This window comes from Sapajus apella, unplaced genomic scaffold (genome assembly GCF_009761245.1).
Source record: "Sapajus apella isolate SASKATOON/1434 unplaced genomic scaffold, GSC_monkey_1.0 scaffold4, whole genome shotgun sequence".
Classification (NCBI taxonomy): domain Eukaryota; kingdom Metazoa; phylum Chordata; class Mammalia; order Primates; family Cebidae; genus Sapajus; species Sapajus apella.
In genome coordinates, this window is record NW_022436944.1 from 41,673,076 (window position 1) to 41,698,605 (window position 25,530).

A 25,530-nucleotide genomic window follows, 5' to 3' on the forward strand; every position below is an offset into this window, starting at 1 on the left:
CACACACACACACACACACACACACACACACACACACACACACACACCATGGCCTGCAACCCTTGGAAACTACCCCTTACCCCTATATAAATGACACTTTGCTTGTCATTTGTATTTTTTAATGGTTAATGATTTCCATGTAATAATTGCCAGTTTCCCTCCACCTCTTTGTCCCCTGCTGCAAAAGATCTAATCTATTCAGAGGAAGATAATTGCAGAGCTGTAGAAACAAAAAAGAAATCGCTGCATCTCACCACTGTTGTGTGCCTCCAGCTGCGAGGTGGAGTTGACAGCAACCTTGCATAGCGAACAGTAAAGAAGTCGTTTTGCCTTTTCTTCCTCGGTCTCAGTAGAAGGACATGAGCTATTGCCAGTGGCTGTCGTGGGGCTTTTTTCCACTTTAGAGGTGATCTCAGTTGTCATGATACTGCTTTTGCGAATTTCCACAGTTGTCGTTGTTGATATTGCTGGTGTCCCTGCAGTACCGTCTGTATTCAAAATAACACAGAAAAAAGGAGGGGAAAAACAGTGGTATTATCTTTCCCTATTCAGGAATGAGAACATTGCATTCTGCTTATAATAAGAGCAGTTAGCAATTGCTGTATGTGAAGGCTGCATCAATCATCTCATAAGAAAATTTACATTGATGACCGTATTTAATTTCATGTACTAAAATAACACTTTCACATGATTCTTGAACATCTATATAAACACAAGTTAAAAATATTCCATGGGATAAACATCCACAAATTTCTCTTGTTAACACATATCCTTAGTACAACAATATGTATAATATATTGCACTGTCTCAATATATATTTCTACATGCCTTTTTCTAGACTTAAAAAAATCAAAATCAAAGATAAATGCTTTTAAGATACTTTTTCTTGACTACTTGTCTATTTTACTTCTGGCATTCTTTGTTTATTAAAAAACAGATACAGATCCTTTTGCAAGTGCTTACGCAAAAAAAAAAAAAAAAAAAAAAAAGAACACTGATGCCATAATTGCTTTGTCCAGATCAACAGTTCAGAAAATCATTGCTCTATTTACAAAAAGGTACAATTCAACACAAAGTACAAAAATCATCAATATTAAAATAAGAAGAATTCTAGTCTAGCATGTCTATTAAATACATGCCCTGTACCAGGCTGTATGCAGAGAGTTTGTGGCAAAAATATTCAGATATCAATAGCCACTATTCACAAGGAATTCACAGAATGGCAACATCGTACTTTTGTCACATTGTTTTAAGAGTTAGTCGATTATGAAAATGTTGATGCACTGTAATCCTAGAACCCTTCTGGCTCTAAACTCTGATGCTAAATCTGGAGAGATCAATCTCCAAAGTAAAACTACCCTGTCTTAACTTTATTTGGGTATGCACAGCTCCCCTTCGAAGTACACTAATCACTGTTATGTTAGCAATGTTTGCCATACTCAATAACAAATTGCAAATAAGTTCTACACTCATATCCTATCTACACATATACTACTTTTTTGTCTCCCAGCTGGTCCTTAACTTCCTCTCCAAAATATTCCAAGCCTGCCTCTCCAGCTACATCTGTTATTGAAACTGCCTCTAATTCCATATACTGCTATGGTCACTATCTAATGCTACATTGAAAAGTTCATGATAAAGAGACTTGGCATGGATATAAGGATCAGTGGTCTGTCTGCAATGAAGTGTTGTCTGCATAAACACTTACTTCCTGTTGGTTCCTTACCATCAAGAGTCGACTGCAGCTACAGAATGACTCTTAACTGGGATATCTCCTTTCATCCAGGCATAGGTGTGGGAATAGGGGTGAGGTTTTTTATTGCTTTCTAAATATGGCATCAGAAACATTAGTCAATAAAAAGAGAAATGAATCCTTGTTTAAAGGCTGTTGTATAAAAGAATTCATCTGGATCTTATTTCCTTTGCCTGACACTTCACACACTTTCAATCACTTATTTAGCTGCTAAGATCATCAAGTAAGTCCCTTTCAGTGTTATAAAGAACATTTACCAACCGAGTTTTCAAAATCATGCCGCTAATCGTGTCTCATGGCTAGAGAAAAAGAAGCAAAATTACCCTAACACCAAGTTTTGTCACTAGATTACATTTATTCCCTTGCATACTGAAAAGTCCACTGCGTGATTAGTTTTTATTTGCCTGCTAAAGATTCATCATTAAAATATGAAGTAACAGCCAAAAAATTTATCAGAGAACCTAGAGAGGGGATAAAAATGACACCTTTAAGATGGTGCCACAGCTGTTTATTGCCCCTGCTGTACCAGAAATGATTGTTTGAAAGCATGTATACAGGCATCTGTGAATAAACAACAAATAGCTAATTTGCTAAGTGTTTTATACACTTAATTGTATATACTTAGAAAACTGTTCCATTTTTTATGCTGTATAAATCGTATGTATTTATAAAGTAATTCCACAGTATAGAGCTGTGAAAATGAGAAAATTCCAGAAGTTAAGAAAATTTCCCAAAGTCACAAAAGTAGTATATTGTGAGCCAGAGCAAAGCATTTCATGGAACAAGTAAATCAGATTTTGAGGCAAAAAAAAAAAAAAAAAAAAAAAAAAAGGTTGGGAATGATACTCTTGGCCATGACTGTGATTCTCCATGGTAAGGTCACAAGCAGCAGTGGGCTAAAACCACTAAATTGTTCTTAGGACTAGCTCTACCAGGAGTGACAATTGTAAATACAGATATTATATTTAAACTTAGTGTGGCCACACACTAAAGCCGGTGGGATACTGTGGGTATTTACTTCATGGAAATCTACTATGGTAAAGATCTCCCTAGTAATACCCTGCTCTAACAACCTTTCCTCTGGATTGACTTGTTTATTTCGTCTTAATTTGAAAATGTCACATAGTATAGATCATAGTAATCCTAAACTAACTTTCCTATTTATAGTGCAATTTGTTAACAAAAACATAGAATAAACAAAATCATGAATCTTCCGATTCCTGTGACATCTACATTGGTGTTTCTTTGACCCCAGAGGATAATGTTCATTTATACCAAAGACAACAGAAGATTAGAGACATCAGATTCGCTATGCCTAGGGCTTAGTAAAGTATTAACATTTCTTAAGGCAAGTTCCTTGCATGAGACAGGCTTAGGGGAATTAATATAAAAACTCAACTTCTGATGCATCTACTTTGTGGAATACTTTTATTTAACCGCATAGCTAAGCATATATCTGTTATTGTCTAAGCATCTATTAATGTGAAAGAAATACCAAGTTATATTTTTTATCTTAAATTTAATATGTAGATTTTGACTCCATAAAGATAGAAATACTATTAATTTATAAGGAGTCATGGATTTTCCACTTACCTTTGTTTCAAGTGATAAAGGAGTGTTTTTTTAAACCAAGAAAGTAAGGTAAATATATGTTAGGATTATGGCTTGTTCAAAGAAAGTCAACTGTTGTATACAATGCATACAAAATTGCATATAGCAAAGATGCTTTCTTTAATATGGTACATTAAATTACCAGTTATAAATAATTATTATCCACACATTAAAATAGAATCTTAAATGAATGATAATGTTAACAGGATATACCCTTGACATGATGTGATGAAAACTACTTCTGTGGTCTTCCTTTCCGTAATCCCTGTATAACCATGAGAAAAACAGAAAACAAACCTAAATGTAAAGACATTTATCAAATTTCTGACCAGTACTCCTCAAAACTAGCATGGCTATCAAAACAAGGAAGGTGTTCGGAACTATTACAGTCTAGAGGAGCAAATATGAGAACTCAGTGTAATGTGGGATCTTGGATGAGATTCTAGGACAAAAGAACATTAGGTAAAAACTTGGAAAATCAAATAACGGGCTTTAGTTAATAATATTGTATGAATATTGATTCATTAGTTGTGACAAATGTACCACATTAATGTGAGATGTTAACAATAAGAGAAGACAGATGCAGGGTATATGGGAACTTTCTGATATATTCTTGTACCTTCTCTGCAAATCTTAACATTCTAAAATTAAAGTCTATTACTTTAAGAAAAGCAGAATTACAACCAGTCAACAAATGGTGCATCATTCAAGTTAATTTGTAGAATCATAGTCAGAAAGGACCCATAGTTTTCTTAATTTTTAGAGAAGTTTCAGTAAATTTCTCAAAGTCACATAGTGCTCTAAGATAGTAACTAAGACTTGACGTTGCATCTCCCAGTGCCAGATCTAGTGCTTATTATTTTACCTGCAGTTACTCATGCACTCAAACTTGATTTCATAAACATTTATTAAGCAACTATTTTTTGCTAAGTTCTATCCCAAGCCATTGGGGATAAGAAGGCTAATAAACATAGATCATGTACTTTGTGGCAAAAATTGTTTATAAGACATCCCATAAAGGCTTGAAGTAATAACTGTTATTATAAATTTAATAATTCTTAATCTGCTTTGTTCCTTGCCATATGCTTGCACTTATACTGCGATGAAATGGCCACTCACTAAATATCAAAAGAAAACAATGAATAAATGAACAATAATAGCTAATCATGATGGAAGCACTTTTAAAGTATTTACAAGTATTAACTCATTTAATCCTCATAAAAAACAAGAGGTGCACAACATTTGTATTATCATCATAGCAAAAAAATTGAGGTATGGAGAAATTCGGGAACTTGTCCAATGCCAGAGCTGCCAACAGGTAACACAATGATTTGAACACAGTTTGGCTCCGTTGCATGTGCTCTTCATTTATTTATTCCTTAAAATTTAAGTTTTCATAAGATAATTTGAATTATTCTTGATTTATTATCCATGATGAAAGATAACATCTTAAACATTTGACCATACAGGAAACTAAGCATGGCCCAGGCTAGAGTCAGTGATGTATATCCAAACATCCATTATGCTAAGGTATTAAGTTGCTCAAAACCATTTAGAAGGAGCACAGAAAAAGAAAACCTATACCTCTCAACTAACCTCATGTGCAGTATGGTAAGAATAAACCATAGGCTTTCATTGCACCTTCTTTTCCCCCCAATAGATGCGAAACTAGGAAAATGATTCACTTTTCTTATAGTTTCCCAAAGCCTGATTCAAATTTCTTTGCAGTACACAACCAAAGGCTGTGGAACAATACATGTGACAAGGAGTTAAAAATAATGGGTGAAATTCAGTGAGAAGAGAAAGATTTGAGATGGTTTGGGCTTGCATTTCTGCGCAATTTTTCTGCCAGCACCCTGTAGCAAATATTCATTATTGCAACTGTCACTATTTGGCTTTGGCAGCAAAACAGAATGCTAATGTGTTGTGGAATGGGACTTCAGTTGAGAGTAAAAGGAAATGTCAATATTCAAAGTGGCCCATATGTGACCTTCATCTTGTATAAAAATGCTGTAAATACTTTTTTAAAAAATCCATAAAGCATAAGGAAGGATTCCAAAAAATATCAACACTTGAATTTTGGATAGTAACACGAAGCAGCCAAGTTACATGGTCTGGGCAAGAAATTGATTCCTCTGGTTACAGACTTCATAACTCAAGTGGAAAACCATAGGTGGGTTACTAGAGTTTCCTCTCAGGTAACAGGGATTAGTGTAATAACCCAAAGATGCTCATCATGTTTTCCTGTAGATGGAAGGCTCAGAAATCCATCGGATGTATTTTGTTCTTTGCTATGTGAATTTAAGTCTCACTCAGACTTGCTAGCAAATGAGGAAAACAGCTGCTTCCTCATAAATATGCTGACATTCTCAAGTATAAAAAGGTGCTTCTGACCAAAAAATCCCAGCCTTTAGAAATTATTCCTGGCGGTTTCTTTTCTACCAATTTTATTTTATTTAACTAACATTTATTGAGCACAGTACTGTACTCTCAGACTCAGTTTGGAATGGCCTCTGCACTGGGCTATGCTTAAAAGTCCCCTTATTTGTGTATTTTTTTTCTTGTAAAATAAAAAAAGTTTCTACAGGATTCTGTAACCAATTGAACAGACAGGAATTATGGGAAAGGGAAGTGAGAATTGAATTGGGTGTCCCAAAGGCCAGAGTACAGAGGCTGAGAGTTCATGAGAGAGAGAGAGAGAGAGAGAGCATGTGTACACTTATGAGTGTGTCTGTGTCTATGTGTATGCATGTGCATGTATGGCTATATGTGTATATCCGTGTATAAGTATGCATGTGTTAAGAGGTTATAAGATATCACAGCTTCTACCTGGAAACCAGAGAAAGAGTGGCTGTTTTTGTACACATTTGGCCACATTTTGTACACCCCCAAATCACTAAAATGTATGTCTATGCAGAAAAAGACCCCCTACCCTAAATTCCACACTCCCATCTGCTAGAGTGGTATAGCTGTAGAAGTATCTTAAGCTGCCTAGAAATCCCAAGGCCACCAAATTGGGGAGAAATCAAGTGCTCCCCTCCACTTTGCAGGGTACCCGATTTGGGTGCATCCAGTCACCAGCCAGAAGTTCTGGCTTTGGGCTCAGCTTCCACTTTGTTCTTGCAAATCTGCTTCACTACTAGGCTCAAGGTTGATTCAGGTGAGGAGATTCATTATTCTCCATGTCACAAGGGCAATTCTTGGGGAACAGAGTGTGGAGTTGCTAGGTGAAACTTGATACCTATTTAGATACATGGCATATAGTCTCCATTTGTACTCTTGGCCCTGAAAATTTTGGGATTCTGTTTTACAGGACAGCTTCCATATATAGGACCCTGTATTAATCACAGGAGGTAAAAATTAAATGCAGTATAAGTTGTATATGCAAGAGTAATAGGACTCATATAAGAGTGGAGGGAATAGTGAATTCACTCTTCTTGAGAAGAATAAGCTGGAAGAAATATTACCAGAAAATATTAGAAAAATGAATTTTACTTCAAACTGATTTCATTGCATCTCTAATGGTCTGTGACTTGGAAGTTCCATGCAAAAAGTAATCACGTATAATTTTAATCAAGTGACAAGTTCTTCCCCATCGTAGCCTGCATGATGCTCTAATGTTCTAAGGGATTGAGTGACTAGAGTATTTCTTTCTACCTTTACACTATATGAAGTAAATTTCCCATGTCTTTTATGCATTAAAAATTTTAGAAAGAAGATTTTTAAATTTTCAAAACAAAAATATTGAACTGAAACCTTTGAGATGATTTTCAAAGCTGTCTAATTTATTATCTGTTTGAGGCAATTACATCAAGGATAGATTCATATACCAAGATAATGGTATCTGTTGAACTCACTATGTGCTACATACATTACATGCAAATCAGACCACAAATTATTCTAATGAAAAATATTAAAGCAGAGGCAGATCCCATTTAAAAAATTTAACTTCTGGATTTCCCTTTTTTGTTTGTTTGTTTTGTTTTTTTGAGATGGAGCCTTGCTTTGTCACCCTGGCTGGTGTGCAGTGGTGCGATCCCAGCTCACTGCCAGTTCCATCTCCTGGTTCAAGTGATTCTCCTGCCTCAGCCTCCTGAATAGCTGGGATTACAAGCAAACACCACCACACTCAGCTAATTTTTTTGTATTTTTAGTAGAGGCAGAGTTTTGAATGCACCTCAAATGATCCACCCACCTTGATCTCCGAAAGTGCCAGGATTATAGGCATAAGCCACTACACCTGGCTGGATTTCCCTCTTGATGCCAAATATCAATTTTTAGTTTCATATGGACTGGCCATTTTCTACAAAGATCATGTGATTTGAGAGGGCAATGTTAGAATGCTTTCATTTTGTAGGATATTTTATCCAAAATTTAGGCCATTCCTCTTACTCATTCAAATTTTGGGGTAAACAGACTGGAGAATCAGGTTGCCAGGACAGAGCACAGTTGCAGAAGCCCCAAAAAGAGGTGATAATCAGGACCAGGTCAGACACCCTGACTTGGGTTAGGCAGCTGAGGGTTGAGCTAATGAGATAAAGAAGGGGGCAGGGTAATCAGATCACGCGGGAGAAAGAAGCAGTGGCTCCTGAAGCAGAGTCTCAATAGGAATTGTCCAGTCCCCTAAAGAAGGTAAGTAGGATCAAATACTGGGCCAGCCAAAGCTGAGACCTATGTTAGATCGTCAACCTCCCCATCTCTGAAATGCTCTTAACCTCAAAATGGACTTTCTAGATTAACCTGGGATTTCACCAAGCCAAAGCGTGTATTCTCTCTAGACAGTGGGTCTCCCCCACAACCTGAAAAGAAAGAAGCCAGCAGAAAAAGACAGATGTGAATGAGTGAAGCAGGCCAACTGACAATGATAGTACTCGGGACATGTCCAGCTTTACCAGATGCTTTGATTATTACATTGGTAAAAGACAAAAATATAAACTTTCTGTAAAACTTCCGAATTTAAGTGTGTGTGCGTGTGTGTGCGTGCGTGTGCGTGTGTGCGTGTGTGTGTGTGCATGTGTGTAAGGGCCAAACTCTTCTGTGTGCTCAATGTGGGATTTGGGCGGCTGGTTCTGAAAGGTATCCTAGGAGACACCGGCTGTGTTCTCAAACACTGCTCATCTTCACAGTGGTTACAAGACTGGTCAGGTGGCTTGACGTAAGCTCGCCCTCAGAATACAAGGTCTCTATTTAAACAGAGATAAGCTGATTAGAGTTAGTATCATTACTTTTTCCCTCTACCAGGGAAATTGCCCTTTTTCCTTTCTTTAGAATCCATAAATTAGGGACTCATTCTGGGGAAGAAGCCTCCATGTCTTTTTAGCATAATTTAATATCACAGCGTTGTCCTTAGTTGGTAACAATCACCTCAGCAATCTATATCAATGTTTATCATGTCAGTGCCTTAATTTCTAAGTCAATGAGGATTATATTCTCTCATATAGTATATAAATATACTCCATAACATAACTAGAACAGTGTCTGCTAGATAGTTGGTAATTGATAAACATGGATGCTGCTGCCATCAGATTTGTTAGGCATTTGCTTATCTTTTAAAAGCTGGAGTTATATATCCCTGTCAGGTAGGTGCTAGACTGAAAATTGGCCTAGCAATAAAAAAGCATATTGTTGACCTCCTAAACTAAGTTTTCATCCTTAATCACTTTCCTCTAACAATTTTTCAAACAATATTTCTTTCATTCTTTTCTTTATGCTCCTTTGACTCTCACAACATATACCTATGATGGGGCCAAGATGTTGGGGAACTTTCATGAGTCAAAAAGAATCCTATTACTATAAACTAGTCATTGTGAAATTTTAGTATGCATTAGAATCACCCAAAGAGTCTGACAAAACACAGACTGCCCAGCCCCAGCCCCAGCACCAGAGTTTCTGATTCAGTATGTATACGGCGAGGTTTGAATATTTGCATTTCTAACAAGTTCCCAGGTATTGCTGCTGCTGCTGATCTAAGAACCACACTTCAAGAACCAATACTGACAGATCTGCCAATTAGTTTCCGGTTTAGATTAACTGGTCTCAGCTGTAAAGCTAAATGTTATTTAAATAGCAAGTCTTGAATGCAAGAAGAGGGAAATGAGAGATTGAGTGACCAGTGTCCTTGTTTGCCTGTGACTGAGGGAGTTCCTGGGACATGGGACTTTCAGTGCTAAAATTGGAACATCCCAGGCAAGCCAAGACAATCTAGGTGCTCTAAGAGGGAAATCTAGAAAAAATTAGAAAAAAATATTTTAAAAAATTTTAGACACTATTTAATCAATGAACATTTCATTTCTTTTTTCCATATATTTTTTTGTTTGTTTGTTTGTTTGTTTTTGAGACAGAGTCTCACTCTATTGCCTAGGCAGGAGTGCAGTGGCACCATCTCAGCTCACTGCAACTTCTGCCTCCTGGGTTCAAGTGGTTTTTCTGTTTCAGCCCCCCAAGTAGCTGGGATTACAGGGGTGTGCCACCATGCCCAGCTAACTTTTGTGTTTTTAGTAGAGACAGGGTTTAACCATTTTGGCCAGGCCAATCTGGAATCCCTGATCTCAAGTGATCCGCCCTCCTCGGCTTCCCAAAATGCTGGGATTACAGGCATGAACCACCATGCCTGGCCTAAACAATGAACACTTCTTTTCAAAGATGCACTTTTTTGGGGGTTTTGAACAATGAGAACACATGGACACAGGGAGGCGAACATCACATACCTGGGCCTGTCGGAGGGTGTGGAGCTAGGGGAGTGATAGCAGGGGGTGGGGGGATAGGGGAGGGACAGCATTAGGAGAAATACCTAATGTAGATGACACAGTCATCAATGGAGCAAACCAGCATGGCACATTTATACCTATGTAACACACCTGCATGCTCTGCACATGCACCGCAGAACTTAAAGTATAATAATAGTAATAAAAGAGATGCACTTTTTGATATATATGCCCTTTTTGATAACAAATGAGGAAGGATAGAGACACATTCTGATCTTTGGAGCAGAGAAAAATAATGATGGGAGCCTAATTAACCTTCTATTGAGCAGTTAAACCAGGGTTTCTTTTGTAAGAATAAACTTTTACTTCCCTAAGTTAGAGTTTGTATATTTCTAAAGGAATTAATTTTCTACTTTGCTCACAGATATTTATTATAAAGCACAGTTCGTCCTCTCCAAATATAATTTAAGCCAAAGTAAATTAATCGAAACCTAAGTTCCTCAGAAGGCAAGATTGTTGGCCTTGTTCTAGTTAATTGAGTGGGTCTGGCTATTGTACATACAATTGATAAGCACCAAGACAAATGGGTGAGTTTTATCAAAATTTGTGGGTTTCAAAATAATACAAAAGAGAAAGAAAAAGAAAGACAAAAAGAAACTCAATTTATTCTGAAGGTATTTTAAATGATTTGGACACCACTCGATTAGGAAACTACCTTTTCATGCTTCTAATAGAGATTTTATTTTTTCTCCAGTAAAGCAGAATGAAAAATAAAAAAGTCCTCTAAAATCTATGAATGGTAGCACCCCTGTTCCAAGAGGTTTCAGAGGAAAAAAGTACTGCATGCTACAGTAACAGTTTCTGTTTCATTAATTAGAAGAACTGTGTATTGGAAACTCAGTTTGAAATCTGGCAAGAAATCAAGGCATGGTTTTCAGTACTTGCTTTTGGTAGTTTATCTGTTTAACATACATAGTAATGGCCTTCTTCCTGCTGGCTATGTGCTTCAGGTTAAAAGTAAGGGTTTGTCTTGTGTCCTCACTATCCATGATATCTAACTATTAAAATTACGACACGATAAATCATGAATCTTGAAAGATTTTACTAATTGAAGTTGAGCAAAAAGTGAGAGAAAGCTTACCTCTGGTGACTTAGAATGTGTAGGGACTTTAGAAATGTGAAGATAGTCATGCCAAGTCACTTAGGACACAAATCCTTGGTCTAGAATCGTGTTAGGCAGCACATATAATAAAAATGAAGAAACGATTGGCAGCTCTTTAGTTTTTTTGTACCACAGAGCTTTCTTGAAGATAAGAAAACAAGCTCCCACAATGGAGGGCGTAATGATAAAATATTTAATATGGAAATAATTTAGAACAGTATCCCATCTGGACTCAGACATTTTATTGTATGTGGAAGACTTATAATACTTATCATTTTTCATTACAATGTTAGTGTTTCATAGATTAGCTATGCAGAAAATGTTTTAATCACCAGAAAGACACCATGATGTAATCAACAGAAATATACCAATATTCACTTGCCACAGTACATTGCTCAGACATCTAGATTAAATATTTTTTCATATTTCTGGAGACTAGAGAAGGGATTTTCAGGGAGTGAATTCTACTGGATGAATCATTGAAAATGGTTGGCAAAGAGGATGGAAGTATAGAAGAAGAAGTAAGAAAAATTACAAAAATTGAGAAAATTTTTTAACCAATAGTTTTTCAGCAACTCTTGAGCATTCAGTTTTAACTGCAAGCAGAGTTAAGACAAAAACTATCAGTCATTTCACTTGAAACAGCAATATATTATTATTTTTCTCTCTGCAAAGAAGGAAGGAAAAGGGGAATCATCACATAATACAATGGTTACTTGATAGAATTTCTCTTTCCAAAGTAGTTTAGTTCCATGTTGTGTTAATATGTTTCAGTTAAGATAATTTTTTAAGAGCTAGAGGACACATAAAAAGTAGAGAAAACATGCAAATTAATATAGAATAGGAGAAATCAAAAGTCTCCTCATTATTTACAGAAAGGTTGCCCACTGAAAAATTGTTAGAACTGCTTGGAAAATAATACGATAATTCTGGAGCAAATGTGTCTCTTTCCCAGCAAAGCCAACGGACCTGTTTCCCAGAAGCCAAGATTCCCTTTTCATCTTCAGAAACTATATAAACTAGATTTTCATGAAATTCCAAATGTATCTCTCCTATTATTCTCATTAGCTATCACATAGCTCCATAAATTCCAAACTACAGCAGACTGCCTCTTGCACAAAAATTTGCCAAACTGTGTATTATTCTTTTCACATTTGAGAATACGTTCATTATAATTGTATCACCATTTCATCAAAGCACTATTTTAAACATTTTAAAAAAGTCAATCTCTTTTTTTCTAAATGATATGGAATAACAATTTTTATTTTCTTAGGCCTCATTTAAAAACTATTTTTAGCATTAAACAACTTCCCATCTAATTATTTAGGTATATATTTTAGAAAAAACAACTTATTGGTTAGTTCTGTCAATCAATTTTTAATTCAAGACTTTAAATATGTTTTAAGGCAGTTTTGTATTAATAAAGTATACGGTCTAAGAATTAATTTCAAAATAAATCTGTATTATTTCTGAAACCATCCATACTGGCCACTCTAATGCTGTAAAATGCTAAATATTTTTATAGCTAAAAAAAAAAAAAAAAACCAGAAATCTAATCCCATGTGACTGATCTCTCAAAGGGTGCTGGCATTTTTATTTTATTTCACGCATTGCGATCTTGTTACATGAGTTAAATCACAACATCATATTAGAGCCCATTTAATTCAAATTGAAGTTCTGAAATGTCACCATTAATTTTGATAAGATAATGTTTAAAGATAACTCATAATTAAGCTTTAGAAGAGTCATTGTTTTATTTAGGATACATATTTGTATAGCTGTTTTTATTATCAATATTTCTGTTACTTTTAACAACAACCCTACTGTGAAAATTAAAAGCTAGAGCTGTGAGTATATTGTTTTTCTTTATAGATAATGTTTTAAAAACAGGTTAATTTTCTTGGTACGTAAGCTCTTATTTCTTGTGTATCATGTTATCTATAAATATGCTTTGTAGCAAAAGTAGGTTCTTTTGAAAAGGCTTCTCTAGCAAGGAAAAAGCCTTACCATAGATGTGAGACTAATTTTGTTCACATCATTACTGGCAGATTCTTCTTTCCGAGGGAAGAAGCCAAGCCAATAATGCTAGCGGTCTAGGACTGAATGTGTTGAGTCAAATGTCTGAGTGGACAGAGAGTGTGTGAGGCAGAGAACCAATCAAGCCTGATACTTGGAAAGCTGTTGCCAAGCGGTCAAGATCACAGCCAGGACACAACAGCCAATTCACAGGGCTGGGGAAAGAAGTCAGAGCCAGAAGGCAAGCTGGGTGAGAAGAAACAGGTCCCGGGGTATCTAAGGACTCAGCTTGAGACCATGGCAGGCAGACAATGTGCTGACCTTGTCAAGTTATTTTTAGTATGACAGCCTTACCTCCTTGGACCTGGCTGTCATGGTTTTATTGAGGAGGGTGCTCACGGTCACTACTTGCTCCTCCAGAGAAGAGGAGGAGAGGCAAAGAAATGGATGGTAGCTGTGGATCTAGAGGCTTTGTGCTTTATTTTATGGTTCTGGACCACACATTAGGAAACTGGGCAAAGACGGTGAGGGCTCACGCTTTTCTTCCCGCTGTTTTGTTCAAGTTACCCATTCTCCACCTCAATAAAAACAAAATAACTAACTGAAAGAAAGAATGAATATAAATAAGAAATGTACGTATGTATTTCTTTCTTTGAGATTTCAATCTGCTTCCATAAGTCACCCCTAATTGAGGACATTTCTAGAGAAGGCAAATTAAAAACTTCTTTTCAATTTGCTGGGGAATAAAGAAAAGTGATCAAGGATTGGGCAGACTGGTTAATGGAATTGAACTGTATGATTTAGTTCAGTGAAATCATCTTTTCTCAGAAGCTCATCAATACAACATCCCAGGATAGGACTCAGTGTTATAAAAATACAATGCTTTTTACCAAAACAAATTCACTTAGATAATTCAAGTGCACACATAATTCTAAGTGTTGGAGGAATTCTTGAAGAATGCTTAGACATTGAAAAAAATTATGTATTTTGTTACACACAACACATGATATATGCATTTCTGGCACTGCAATATCATAATTTCAGTAGTCATTTGCTTTTTTTAAAAAATTTATTTATTTTACTTTAGGTCCATACTATATCTGGCATCTCTCCCCATGTGATACCTCCCACCCCTCCCCTCCCTCCTCACCCCCGGCTGTCTCTCACCTACCCACCCCCAGCTGCCTCCAGTGTGTATCATTTGCTTTTCTTTAACACTTAGAAAAATTCTACTGTGACCTAACTTTCAGAATATAATTTCAACACCGGTAACAATTGCCTTTCTGGCTGACTTGTCAATCTGAGTTAATAAATGTTTCCTCATCCTGGAAGTTTAATTAACTTAAATTGAATAGATCTGAATGAGATAGAAATTATTTGTATTTGCTTATTAACTTTTTTTCAAGATAAGACAGAACTAGAAAGGAGAAGCTCACAAAATATCTCTCTCTATAAATCTGTAATTTAAGAGGGTGAATAAGACACGTGTCTCTTACTCTTCTCCTTTTAAGGGACATTTTTATCAGTCAGTCAAGATGGATCAATATGATGAACCAATCAATAAAACTTGGATGAAATCCTTCTCTATCTTTGAAGGTACTATCATCACAGGTACTCTGTTTCTATTGAAGGTTATATCCTGTTAAGATTTCTGAGATGCTAATAAAAAAGGTGTTACCAAAAATGATGATTTATAAATTCTGATTTATAAACATCACTGAAACATGCAAATGAATAATAAATGCCAAGTAGTCTACTATCTATTTTGCAAGATATATGCTACATAGCCCACTTAAAAGGATAGATTATGCCCCACTCAAAATAAGATAAAGACTACTTCTTTAGCTACTTTTATGTCTCATTATTTTTTGCTCTTCTAAAATATCCTTCAAATAAAGTGGCTTTCTCAAGTTAGTCCAACAATCTAGCTAAACACCATTACTGTTATATGAATCGGCTATCAGGTATAACAATTCATTATCTCAAAGGTAAACACAAACAGTTACGAAATTTAAAAAATGCACAGAAAAAAATTAAAAGTTGCAAGATAGTAGTAGCAGCCTACATTTCTTTAGTTCTTTTTGATTTTCAAATAAATTTTGTATCCACTTCTCTGTTTTTATCCTTGGTACAATACCGTGAGAAAAACATTAAAGTTCTTTATGAAGGAGAAAACTAGCTCATTGATATAAAGTCACATGCTAGAATCATATAGCTATTAGTTGACAAAGCCATTATCAGCATCAAGATTAAAGTTTATTTTTGCCACTTGGTAGAAAATATTATCTTTGATTGTAAAGAGCTAAGTATTAAAAATTGCATAATATTAATAGGACATTGCATCAATTATATATTGTTTATTTCTGCATAAATATTGCTAAAACTATGCATATGACTAGAAAACTATATATTCTATTTTGAAATAATTTTATAACACTTAGAGTAGAGATATATGCATTAAACAGTTTTGTGTAGTAATATTATTAGGTAATTTAAGTTTAACGTACCGTGTCAGATTTCTAATACCTACTGGTTAAATTTATCAAGGTTTCTATCCTTCTGTTTACAAACTGTAATCATTTAAAACATAAAAAAGGCAGCAACATTCTTTCAAAATAGAGGTTAGATCACATCACTCTTCTCCTCCAAATACCACAATGGCTTTCAATTTTGTCCCATGTAAAAACTAATGTCCAAACAAAAGCTTTCCCCATGAGATCAAGAGCAAGACAAGAATGTTAACTCTTGCTGTTGCTATTGATCACTGTACTGAAAGTTCTAGCCAGAGAACTATTAAGCAGGGGGGTTGGGGTTGGGGAAGACATCCAGATTAGAGAAGCAGAAGTAAAACTACCTCTATTCATAGATGACATGATCGTATACATAGAAAACCTTAAAATATTCACCAAAAAAACCCAAAATGAATTTCTATACACTAACAATGAACAATCTAAAATTAAGGAAACTTTCACTTACAATTGGATGAAAAAGAATAAATTCTTAGGAATAAATTAACCAACAAAGTGTAAGACTAAAACTACAAAACAATGTTGGGGAAAAAAAAAAAGAATACCTAAATAAATGGAAAGACAGCCCATGTTTGATGGTTGGAATACTTAATACTATTTTTTTTCCCATTTATTTATTTTATTGCATTTTACATTTTGGGGTACATGTGAAGAACATGCAAAATTGTTGCATAGGAACACACGTGGCAGTGTGATTTGCTGCCTTCCTCCCCATCACCTACATCTGGCATTTCTCCCCTTGCTATCTCTCCCCAGCTCCCCACCCCCCACCCTCCCTCCCCTATTTCCAAGCCCATTCAAAAGTGGGCAAAGGATATGAACAGACACTTCTCAAAAGAAGACATACGTGAGGCCAACAAACATATGAAAAAATGCTCATCATCACTGGTCATCAGAGAAATGCAAATCAAAACTACACTGAGATACCATCTCACGCCGGTTAGAATGGCGATCATTAAAAAATCTGGAGACAACAGATGCTGGAGAGGATGTGGAGAAATAGGAACACTTTTGCACTGTTGGTGGGAGTGTAAATTAGTGCAACCATTGTGGAAGACAGTGTGGCGATTCCTCAAGGACCTAGAAATAGAAATTCCATTTGACCCAGCAATCCCATTACTGGGTATATATCCAAAGGATTACAAATCGTTCTACTATAAGGACACGTGTACACGAATGTTCATTGCAGCACTGTTTACAATAGCAAAGACCCGGAACCAACCCAAATGCCCATCGACGATAGACTGGATAGGGAAAATGTGGCACATATACACCATGGAATATTATGCAGCCATCAGAAACGATGAGTTTGGGTCCTTTGTAGGGACATGGATGAACCTGGAAACCATCATTCTCAGCAAACTGACAGAAGAGCAGAAGATCAAACACCGCATGTTCTCACTCATAGGCGGGTGTTGAACAATGAGAACACTTAATACTATTAAGATGGCAGTACTATCTAAATTAGTCCACATATTCAATGAAATCACTATTAAAACCTTAACTGAGTTTTTAATATAAATAACTAAGCTGACCTAAAATGTATATAAAAATAAAGGGATACTAAATAGTCAAAATGATATTGAAAAAGAAGAATAAAGTTAGAGGATTCATACTTCTTGATTTCAAAACTTACTAAAAACTGTTAAAGTAATGAAAATAGTTTGGCATAAGGATAGATATAGATCAATGAAAGAAAATTGAGAGTCCAGAAGAAAACCCATACATTTGTGGCCAATTTATTTTTAACATGAGTGACAAGGCCATTAAATGGGAAAAGAATAGTCTTTTCAACAATGATGTTAAGACAAATGAGTATAAACAAGCAAAAAATAAATAAATAAATAAATAAATAAAGTTGGACCGCTGCCTCATACCATATGCCATTGAAAATGGATCAGTAACGTAAATGCAGGAGGTAAAACTAATGCTCTTAGAAGGAATGATAGGTATAAATATTTGTGACCTTTTAATAGGCAATGGTTTCTTAAAATGGAAATAAAAGCATAAGGAACAAAATAAATAATAGATTAAGTTGAATTGTATCAAAATTAATTTTTTGTGTCAAAAACACTATCAAAAAGTGAGAAAACAATCCATTAAATGGGAGAAAATATTTGTAAATTAGGTATCTGATAAGTCTAGTATCGATTATATATAGAGAACTCTTGAAAATCCACAATATGAAGACAAACAACCCCATCGAAAAATGGGCAAAATATTTCAATAGACATTTCTTGAAATAAGGTGTATAAATGATCCAATAAACACATGAAAAGATGCTCAACATTAATCAAAACCACAGGGAAATACCATTTCACAACCACTAGGATGGCCATGATAATAAAAAAAATTAAATTAAAAATAACAAGTTTCAGTGAGAATGCAGAGAAATTGAGATCTTCAAAAGTTACTGGTGGTAATATAAAATGGTGCTGTCACAGTAGAAAAATGTAGTAGCTTCTCAAAAGTTAAATAGAAAGTTACTATATGGCCTAGAAATGTTCTTAAATATATATCTAAAATAATTAAAAATATATGTATAAACATAAACTTATATTTATACTCATAGCAGCAGTATTCATAATTGTCAAAAGGTAGTAACAACCCTAATGAGTAAGTGGACAAATAAAATATAGTATTTCTATAAATAGAATATATATTCAGCCATACAAAAAAATATAGTACTGATACCTGTTACAACATGGATGAACCTTGAAAGCACTATGCTAAATGAAAGACATCAGTCACAAAATACCATACATTGTATGATTCCATTTATGTGAAACATCCAGAATAAGAAAATCCATAGAGACAAAGAGTAGATTAGTGGTTGCCATGGAATGGGAGAAAGGAGGAAAGGTGGAATTAAGAAATACAAGGTTTCTTTTCACGGTGCTGAAAATGTTCTGGAATTAGAGAGCTGCAGTTATTGTATAACACTGTGAATACAGTAAAGACTTCCTGTTTGTACACTTTAACATGGTTAAATAGTGAATTTTACATTATGCAAATTTTATATCTATAATTTTTTCAAGCAAATTTCCTTGCAGTGGTCAAAGTTCTTCTGTGATCTGGTCCTCCATTATCTAGCTGACTTTCTTTCTACCCTTTCTTTCATTCCTGGTCTAACAACCACACTGCATCACTGGCCTTTGTGCTTTCCTTCAAGCACTCCAAGCATGCTTCAGCTTAGAAACTTTGAGTTTGTTGTGCCACCCATCTGGATACCTACTCATCCCCTTACCATCTTTAAGACTGTCACCTACTCAGTGAGGTTATACCATCACTCTGGATAAAATTGCTACCTTTCTACCCATCCCTGCAATTCCCCTTTGTCTTTCTTGCCTTTTTTTTCTCCATTGCAGTTATCATATTCAAACATACTGTGTAATATATAACAATATAGGATTGATTATTTTTGATGACCCCCTACTGGAATGTAAAAGCCACAAGGGCAGAGTTTTTGAGTTGTTTTGTTCTCTGTTGATCCTTAGCATCTAGAATGGTTACCAAAACATAATAGATTCCCAATAAATATCTCTTGAATGAATGAATGAATGAAACAACCCAGAAAATAAAGTGTTTCTTGGGAAGAAAGAATAAACAGTAGGAGGAGGCAGAGGAAGACCCAACACTAGTGTGTGATTGCATTTGCATGGAAATAATTTTTCATATCTTTAAAATTACTGCATTCTTTCATTCAAGTGTGATTTAACTAGGTGATTTAAGGAGAGTGGTTATGATTATTTTAATGACAAATTTTATTACATGATTTCCGACATCCTTCCAGCTCTAAACTATCATGATGCTCTGAAAAACAGGATTTTATTTAAAATCCTCAGCTGTAAGATCCACAGAGTTTCTAAAGATGTGATTAATAAGTTAATTTATGAATTACACACAAGTAATTCTGCACTAACCCTTGTGTTTTCAAAGGCCAAAAGCTAAATTAGCTAGGATAATTGTGGAAAATTACTTTCTATATTTGGAAAGTTGTGCCAGGAATTATATCAAGGCATTATTGTCAAGACCTTTTTTTTTTTTTTTTTTTTTCATTCTGCTAGGTCAGACAGAAAGGGGTAACGTAGTCCAGAAAAAACGTTCCTGAGATGCTTAAGGGAAACAACAACAACAAAACATTAAGGAGCTGAAAAAAATATTGAGATAAAAACTAGTGATGCAGGACGAAACGACTGCAGAAGAATTTAAACTCCCAGGCATGAAGTAACTATATAAAACCTAGGAAGTGTAACTCAAGGTTAAGAAACAGATGATGAGGGGCTGGGCACAGTGGCTCACACCTGTAATCCCAGCACTTTAGGAGGCCAAGGCAGGAGAATCACTTGGGTCCAAGAGTATGAGACCAGCCTGGGCAACATAGTGATATCCCGATACTATTTTTTTTTAAAAAAAGCAAATTATCCAGGCATTATGGCATGCATCAGTAGTCCCAGCTATTTGGGAGGCTGAGGTAGGAGGATCGCTTGAGCCCAGGATGTCGAAACTGCGGTGAGCTAAGATCACACCACTGCTCTCTAGCTTGGGTGACAGAGAAATACCATGTCTCAAAAAGAAAAGAAGTCAAAAGGAGAGGAGGGGAGGGGAAGGGATGGAGAGAAAAGAAGGCAAGGCAAGGCAAAGGGAGAGAGGGAGGGAGGGAAGGAGGAAGGAAGGAAGGAAGGGAAGGAAGGGAAGGAAGGGAAGGAAGGGAAGGGAAGAAAGAGATGAAGCTGTTTTCTCTTTAAACCCATAAGTAAAATGCACTAAATATGGTTCTTTAAATCTTGTTCTATACCTAAATGGATTTTATATACATTATTAGAACTATTTAGTAGTTATACTTTGTTTATTCTTTTTATAATTTCATTTTTACAGAAACATCATAATTGAGTAAAAATACATATTAACATTTTTTTTTCAATTAGTCCTATGAAGAACCTACCTGCTGTGTCGACCCAGGGAATCTATATAAGAAAATTTTCACCTAGTAGCTGAGGACAATCTAAAGCATAGTAGCCAATAAATTTATTAAGTCACTTTGGAAAGCAGTATGACAGCTTCTGAAAATGTTCAACCCACAGTTATAATATGACCCAAAAATTCCACTGCTGCCCAGTTTTACACATCCCCAAGATAAATAGAAACCTATGTCTACACAAAAACTTGTATATAAACATTCATAGCAGCATTATGAATGGATGATGCTCCACCAATGGATGAAAGGATAAATAAAATTTGGTATATCCTTATAAAGGAATATTATTCTGTACCAAAAAGAGATGAAGTCATGGCAAAACTGTATCATGCTGAGCCATGAAAACATTATGCTAAATAAAATAAATCAGCCACAAAATACCAGATATTGTGTGATTCTATTTATATAAAATATCCAACATAGGCAAATTTGGAGAAACACAAAGTAGATTAGCGGTAATGAGTGGAGAGGGAGTCCATGGATAATGGGGAGGGACTGATGATGAGTATGGAGTTTCCTTGCAGGGTTCTAAACTTGACAGTGGTGATGATTAAAAATTCTGAAAATACTAAAAACCAGTTAATTGTACATTTTAAATGGGTGCATTCTATGGTATATGAATTATATCTTTATACAGCTGTTACTTTAAAAATTAGTAAGTTGTGAAAATTTCTCTTACATTCTAGCTCCTTTGTTTCTAGTTTACTATGAGGAAGCACAACCAAATGCTGCCTTCTGTCACCTGGGAAGGTAGGGGAGCACAGGTTCTATGAATATTAACTCATATGTCAATACAGTGGTGGATTTCAGAAGTCTCAAGATAGGAGACAGCCGCTATGCTATTTAAGTGCTGTTTAAGCCAGCTGCTGTGCTATTTGGGCTGTTCTGCTGGAAGCGTGAGCCTTTGATCCAAGGTTCAACACAAATGTCAGGACAGGAGTGCGATGATTCCTTCTCTTTAGGTTCATAACACCTTGTCTATATTGCTATTTTGGTATTAATTATATTACCATAATTATTTTTTTAATTACTCATCTTTTCCCCAATTGTCAATCTCAAAAGGGCAATATCTAGAATATGGTAAGTGCTTCAATAAAGTACTTATTATGTGGCTGACTGGATGGATAATTGAATCTAGTGTTATTTAATTATCTCTGTTTCAGGGAAAGAGGAGAAGAGTAGAGTGAAATATTATACTATCATATAAATGCAAAAAAATAATATAAATGGTGTAGACAATCAAATTAAATAGTGTGGACAATATTGTATAATCAGCAAAAGATGGACAGTCAGGACATGCCCTACACTCAGTGAGTTCTCAATCCCTCTCAAGAAAGTATTCCACCACACTGAGGACAGTTTAGTTTTAAACAACATGGCCCATAATCACAAAACAACTATCTTATCTTGTACCTGACAAACGTATCACAAACTATTATGTTGCTTGATGAAACATGGACCAGTTGGGCATTCAAGAGAGACAAAATATCTGCTCCAAATTGCCACCTCAGATATGTTCAAGGGTAGCTAAGATAATATTCAATTTTTCACCTTGTATGAAGAATTTAGAACCCAGCCCCCACGTTAGTGGGCCTCTACTCTGTAAGTCTAGGAATATGAAATTCTGTTCCAGGTCCCAGACTGATCACTTACAACCTCCCATGTTGTCGCTTTATGACCTAGAGTGCAGCAAGCATCAGCCCATGTCACTAATATTATTGGCTGCTGCTAAATCATCTGTCAAATTTTCTGAGTTCTCAGTCAATTTACTCTGAATGTTAAGCTTGCTCTTTTGTGTCCATGTTTCTGTTAATGCTGTTTACATAAGAATTCTCCAAAGACTCAGGCTTGACCTCAGTTTCATGCTTAGATGCTCTTCCAGTAACACCATCTTTTTTTTCTTCTCAGTGCCAGAAAAAAATAAAATTCAAGTATTGTTTAGTGTCATATGCCCTGGCCTGCATGAATGACTAATGTAAATTTGGAGAAGACTGCTTTTGGTTTTTATATCTGCTTAAAATTCAGATACCCTAATCTAATTCTTTGTGTAACTATTTCACAGATGCCAGATTGTGTCAAAAAATATATAAAGGCCCATAAAGCAGTTGGTGGATAATGAGTATTTGTCATTTAACTTTGCTTATGCTAAATTATATTCAGTATGAACCTTTCGTAACATGCATGTAAGCTGTGTACATCAATAGGAAGAACATAAATAAAGCAATTAATTAAAAAAAATTATTACATTGCATTCAGCTTGGAAATGAAATCTTTCTATATAATTTCATGATAAAACTACAATGAATTGGTTCTCTAATGAACATTCAATTGTTTATGTATATGGGCTTTTTGTTGTATATGTGTAAAAAATATTTTATATCATTTTCTATCCACTACAGATTATTTTAAGGAAGAGAGATACAATAAAGATGCTTATTAGAGCAGTCATAATCTCTAAAATTAATGGTTTTCTAATTTGATTTGGGGTCATAATGTAGAACTTTCTACAGAAAATAGCAATTAATTAGGGCCACTGAAAATGTGAACTAGTCCCCAGAAGACTCGTCTCAGCTTTTTCTCTGTCGTGAGAAAAATATTAAGTTGTTTGCCTTAATAATCTCTAGGATTTGTTTAGCACTGTACAATATGCTAAATGTTTTTTTCTACCCATTCATTTCCACAAAATTCTTTACAATCAAAGCAGAATCTATTTTTGCCTCTTTTTAAAATGTAGAAACAAAAGTTGAGAGACTTGAATTAATTCACATAAAGTCACATGCTCTGCATTGCAGTGCCAAGACCACAATGTACATTTCCTATTACATATGGTATCTTAGGGAATTGAGGTGAGAAAGGAATGCAAAATGAAAGAAAACTCTCTGCCTTTCATCTTTGAAATCATTTTGAAGATTTTTTTGTTGTTGTTAGTCTTCACATTTAGAATATCTGAATTTTTTTATATTTAAAACTCCTTTATGAGGCCAGGTGCAGTGGTGACTCATGCTTGTAATACCAGCACTTTGGGAGGCCAAGGCAGGAGGATCACGAGATGAGGTCAGGAGTTCGAAACTAGCCTGGCCAACACAGTGAAACCCTGTCTCTACAAAATTATAAAAATTAGCTGGGCATGGTGGCAGATGCCACATCCCAGCTACTTGGGAGGCTGAGACAGGAGAATCACTTGAACCTGGGAGGAGGAGGTTGCAGTGAGCCGAGATCACACCACTGCACTCCAGCCTGGTTGACAGAGCTAGACTCTATCTCAAAAAAAAAAAAAAAAAAAAACAAACAAACAAACAAAAAACCCTCCTCTTTGAAATTGTTTTAATTTCAAAGCAGGCTATTTAAGACAGCAATTCTAGTAAAGATGTTATAAATTCAAATTATTCATGTTGGACCAAATGTTAAATAGTAACTTAATTGCCTTCAAATTTGCACAGCAACTAATTAGGCCTCTATCCAGTTGAAATCATACACTATCAACTTGTAGCTGTATATTTCAAATGCTCATGGAGAGGATGCGGATGGTCTTTTGAGAGTTTGCTTATTGGATGGCTACAAATGTCCAGCAAAGCTGTTTGCTGCTGAAGCTTGGACAGAACACATCTGTGGCCTTATTAATGTTATTTTTAACCTCTGAGCACTTAAGTATCTGGCTTGGAGCCTTCCTGTGACTTTCTAGTTCTTAGATGATAGCTAAAAGTAGATAGCTAATATATAATAGTTGCCTAATAAAAATTTTATATGTGACTTAATTCTTTTGGTTGTTTATAATATTTTCATGGCTGAAGTTTGACAGTTTGGCACATTATCATCATGTTCAATAGCAAAATATACACAAATAATCCCTTAGACTAGAAACTCCACATGGCTTGCTTGTTAGAGATGTCATATGCAAAACTAAACACTACTTTTTCTAATTTTAATCTCTTTTCTATTTTTTTCCTAGAGATACAGAAAATAGAATTCTCTAGTGTTTAGAATTTCTCAGGCTATATTTTTGTGAGCCAGAATTTAGTCTCCAGAGGCCTTACTAAGTATGCAGTGAGTATGTAGACATCATCATAGAACCAACTGGAAGAGTGACGGATTCACTTCAGAGCAGACCCTGGCATAAATGATGTTACTTGCAATTAAGTAAGTCAAGAGAAGAAATATAACTTAGAAATAGCTAAATAGGTAGGCAGGTAGGTAAATACCTAGATACCATTTTAGGGGTAAAAGTTGACATTAAAATATGTTGAGAATAATGGTAGAAGTAATAGCAACTTTAAGGAGGCTACAGATAAAAACATAAAGCAAGCTAAGAGACAAATGAAAATAAAATTTAAAAGCTACAGAGTTCAAGTTATACAAGGCAACAGGAATACATTACATAAGTAATACATTACACAAGCAAGCTAAAAAGCTAAAGAGGCAATATCGGCCAGGCGTGGGAGCTCACACCTGTAATCCCAGCATTTTCGGAGGCCAAGGCAGGTGAATCACCTGAGTTCAGGAGTTCGAGACCAGCATGATCAACATGGTGGTCTCTACTAAATATATAAAAATTGGCTGGGTGTGGTGGCTCACACCTGTAATCCCAACTACTTGGGAAGCTGAGGCAGGAGAATCACTTGAACCCAGGAGGCAGAGGTTGCAGTGAGCCGAGATTGCACTACTGCACTCCAGCCTAGGCGATAAGACTGAAAACTCCATCTAAAAAACAAACAAACAAACTTCAAAATACTGTTTCACAAAAGAAATACAAACAAATTTTTTTTTTTTTTTTTTTTTTT

The 25,530-nt window shown here is 35.5% G+C and overlaps 1 protein-coding gene across 4 annotated transcripts in view; it reads right to left on the minus strand.

Annotated features, from left to right (window-relative positions):
• The window catches only part of ZNF385D (zinc finger protein 385D), a 711,674-nt gene that overhangs the window by 22,817 nt on the left and 663,327 nt on the right, over positions 1 to 25,530 (minus strand). For all 4 annotated transcript variants that reach the window (XM_032259519.1, XM_032259525.1, XM_032259511.1 and 1 more), the window contains exon 5: positions 255 to 488. In XM_032259519.1, the coding sequence (XP_032115410.1) occupies positions 255 to 488 (234 nt within the window). The remainder of the gene's footprint in view (positions 1 to 254; positions 489 to 25,530) is intronic.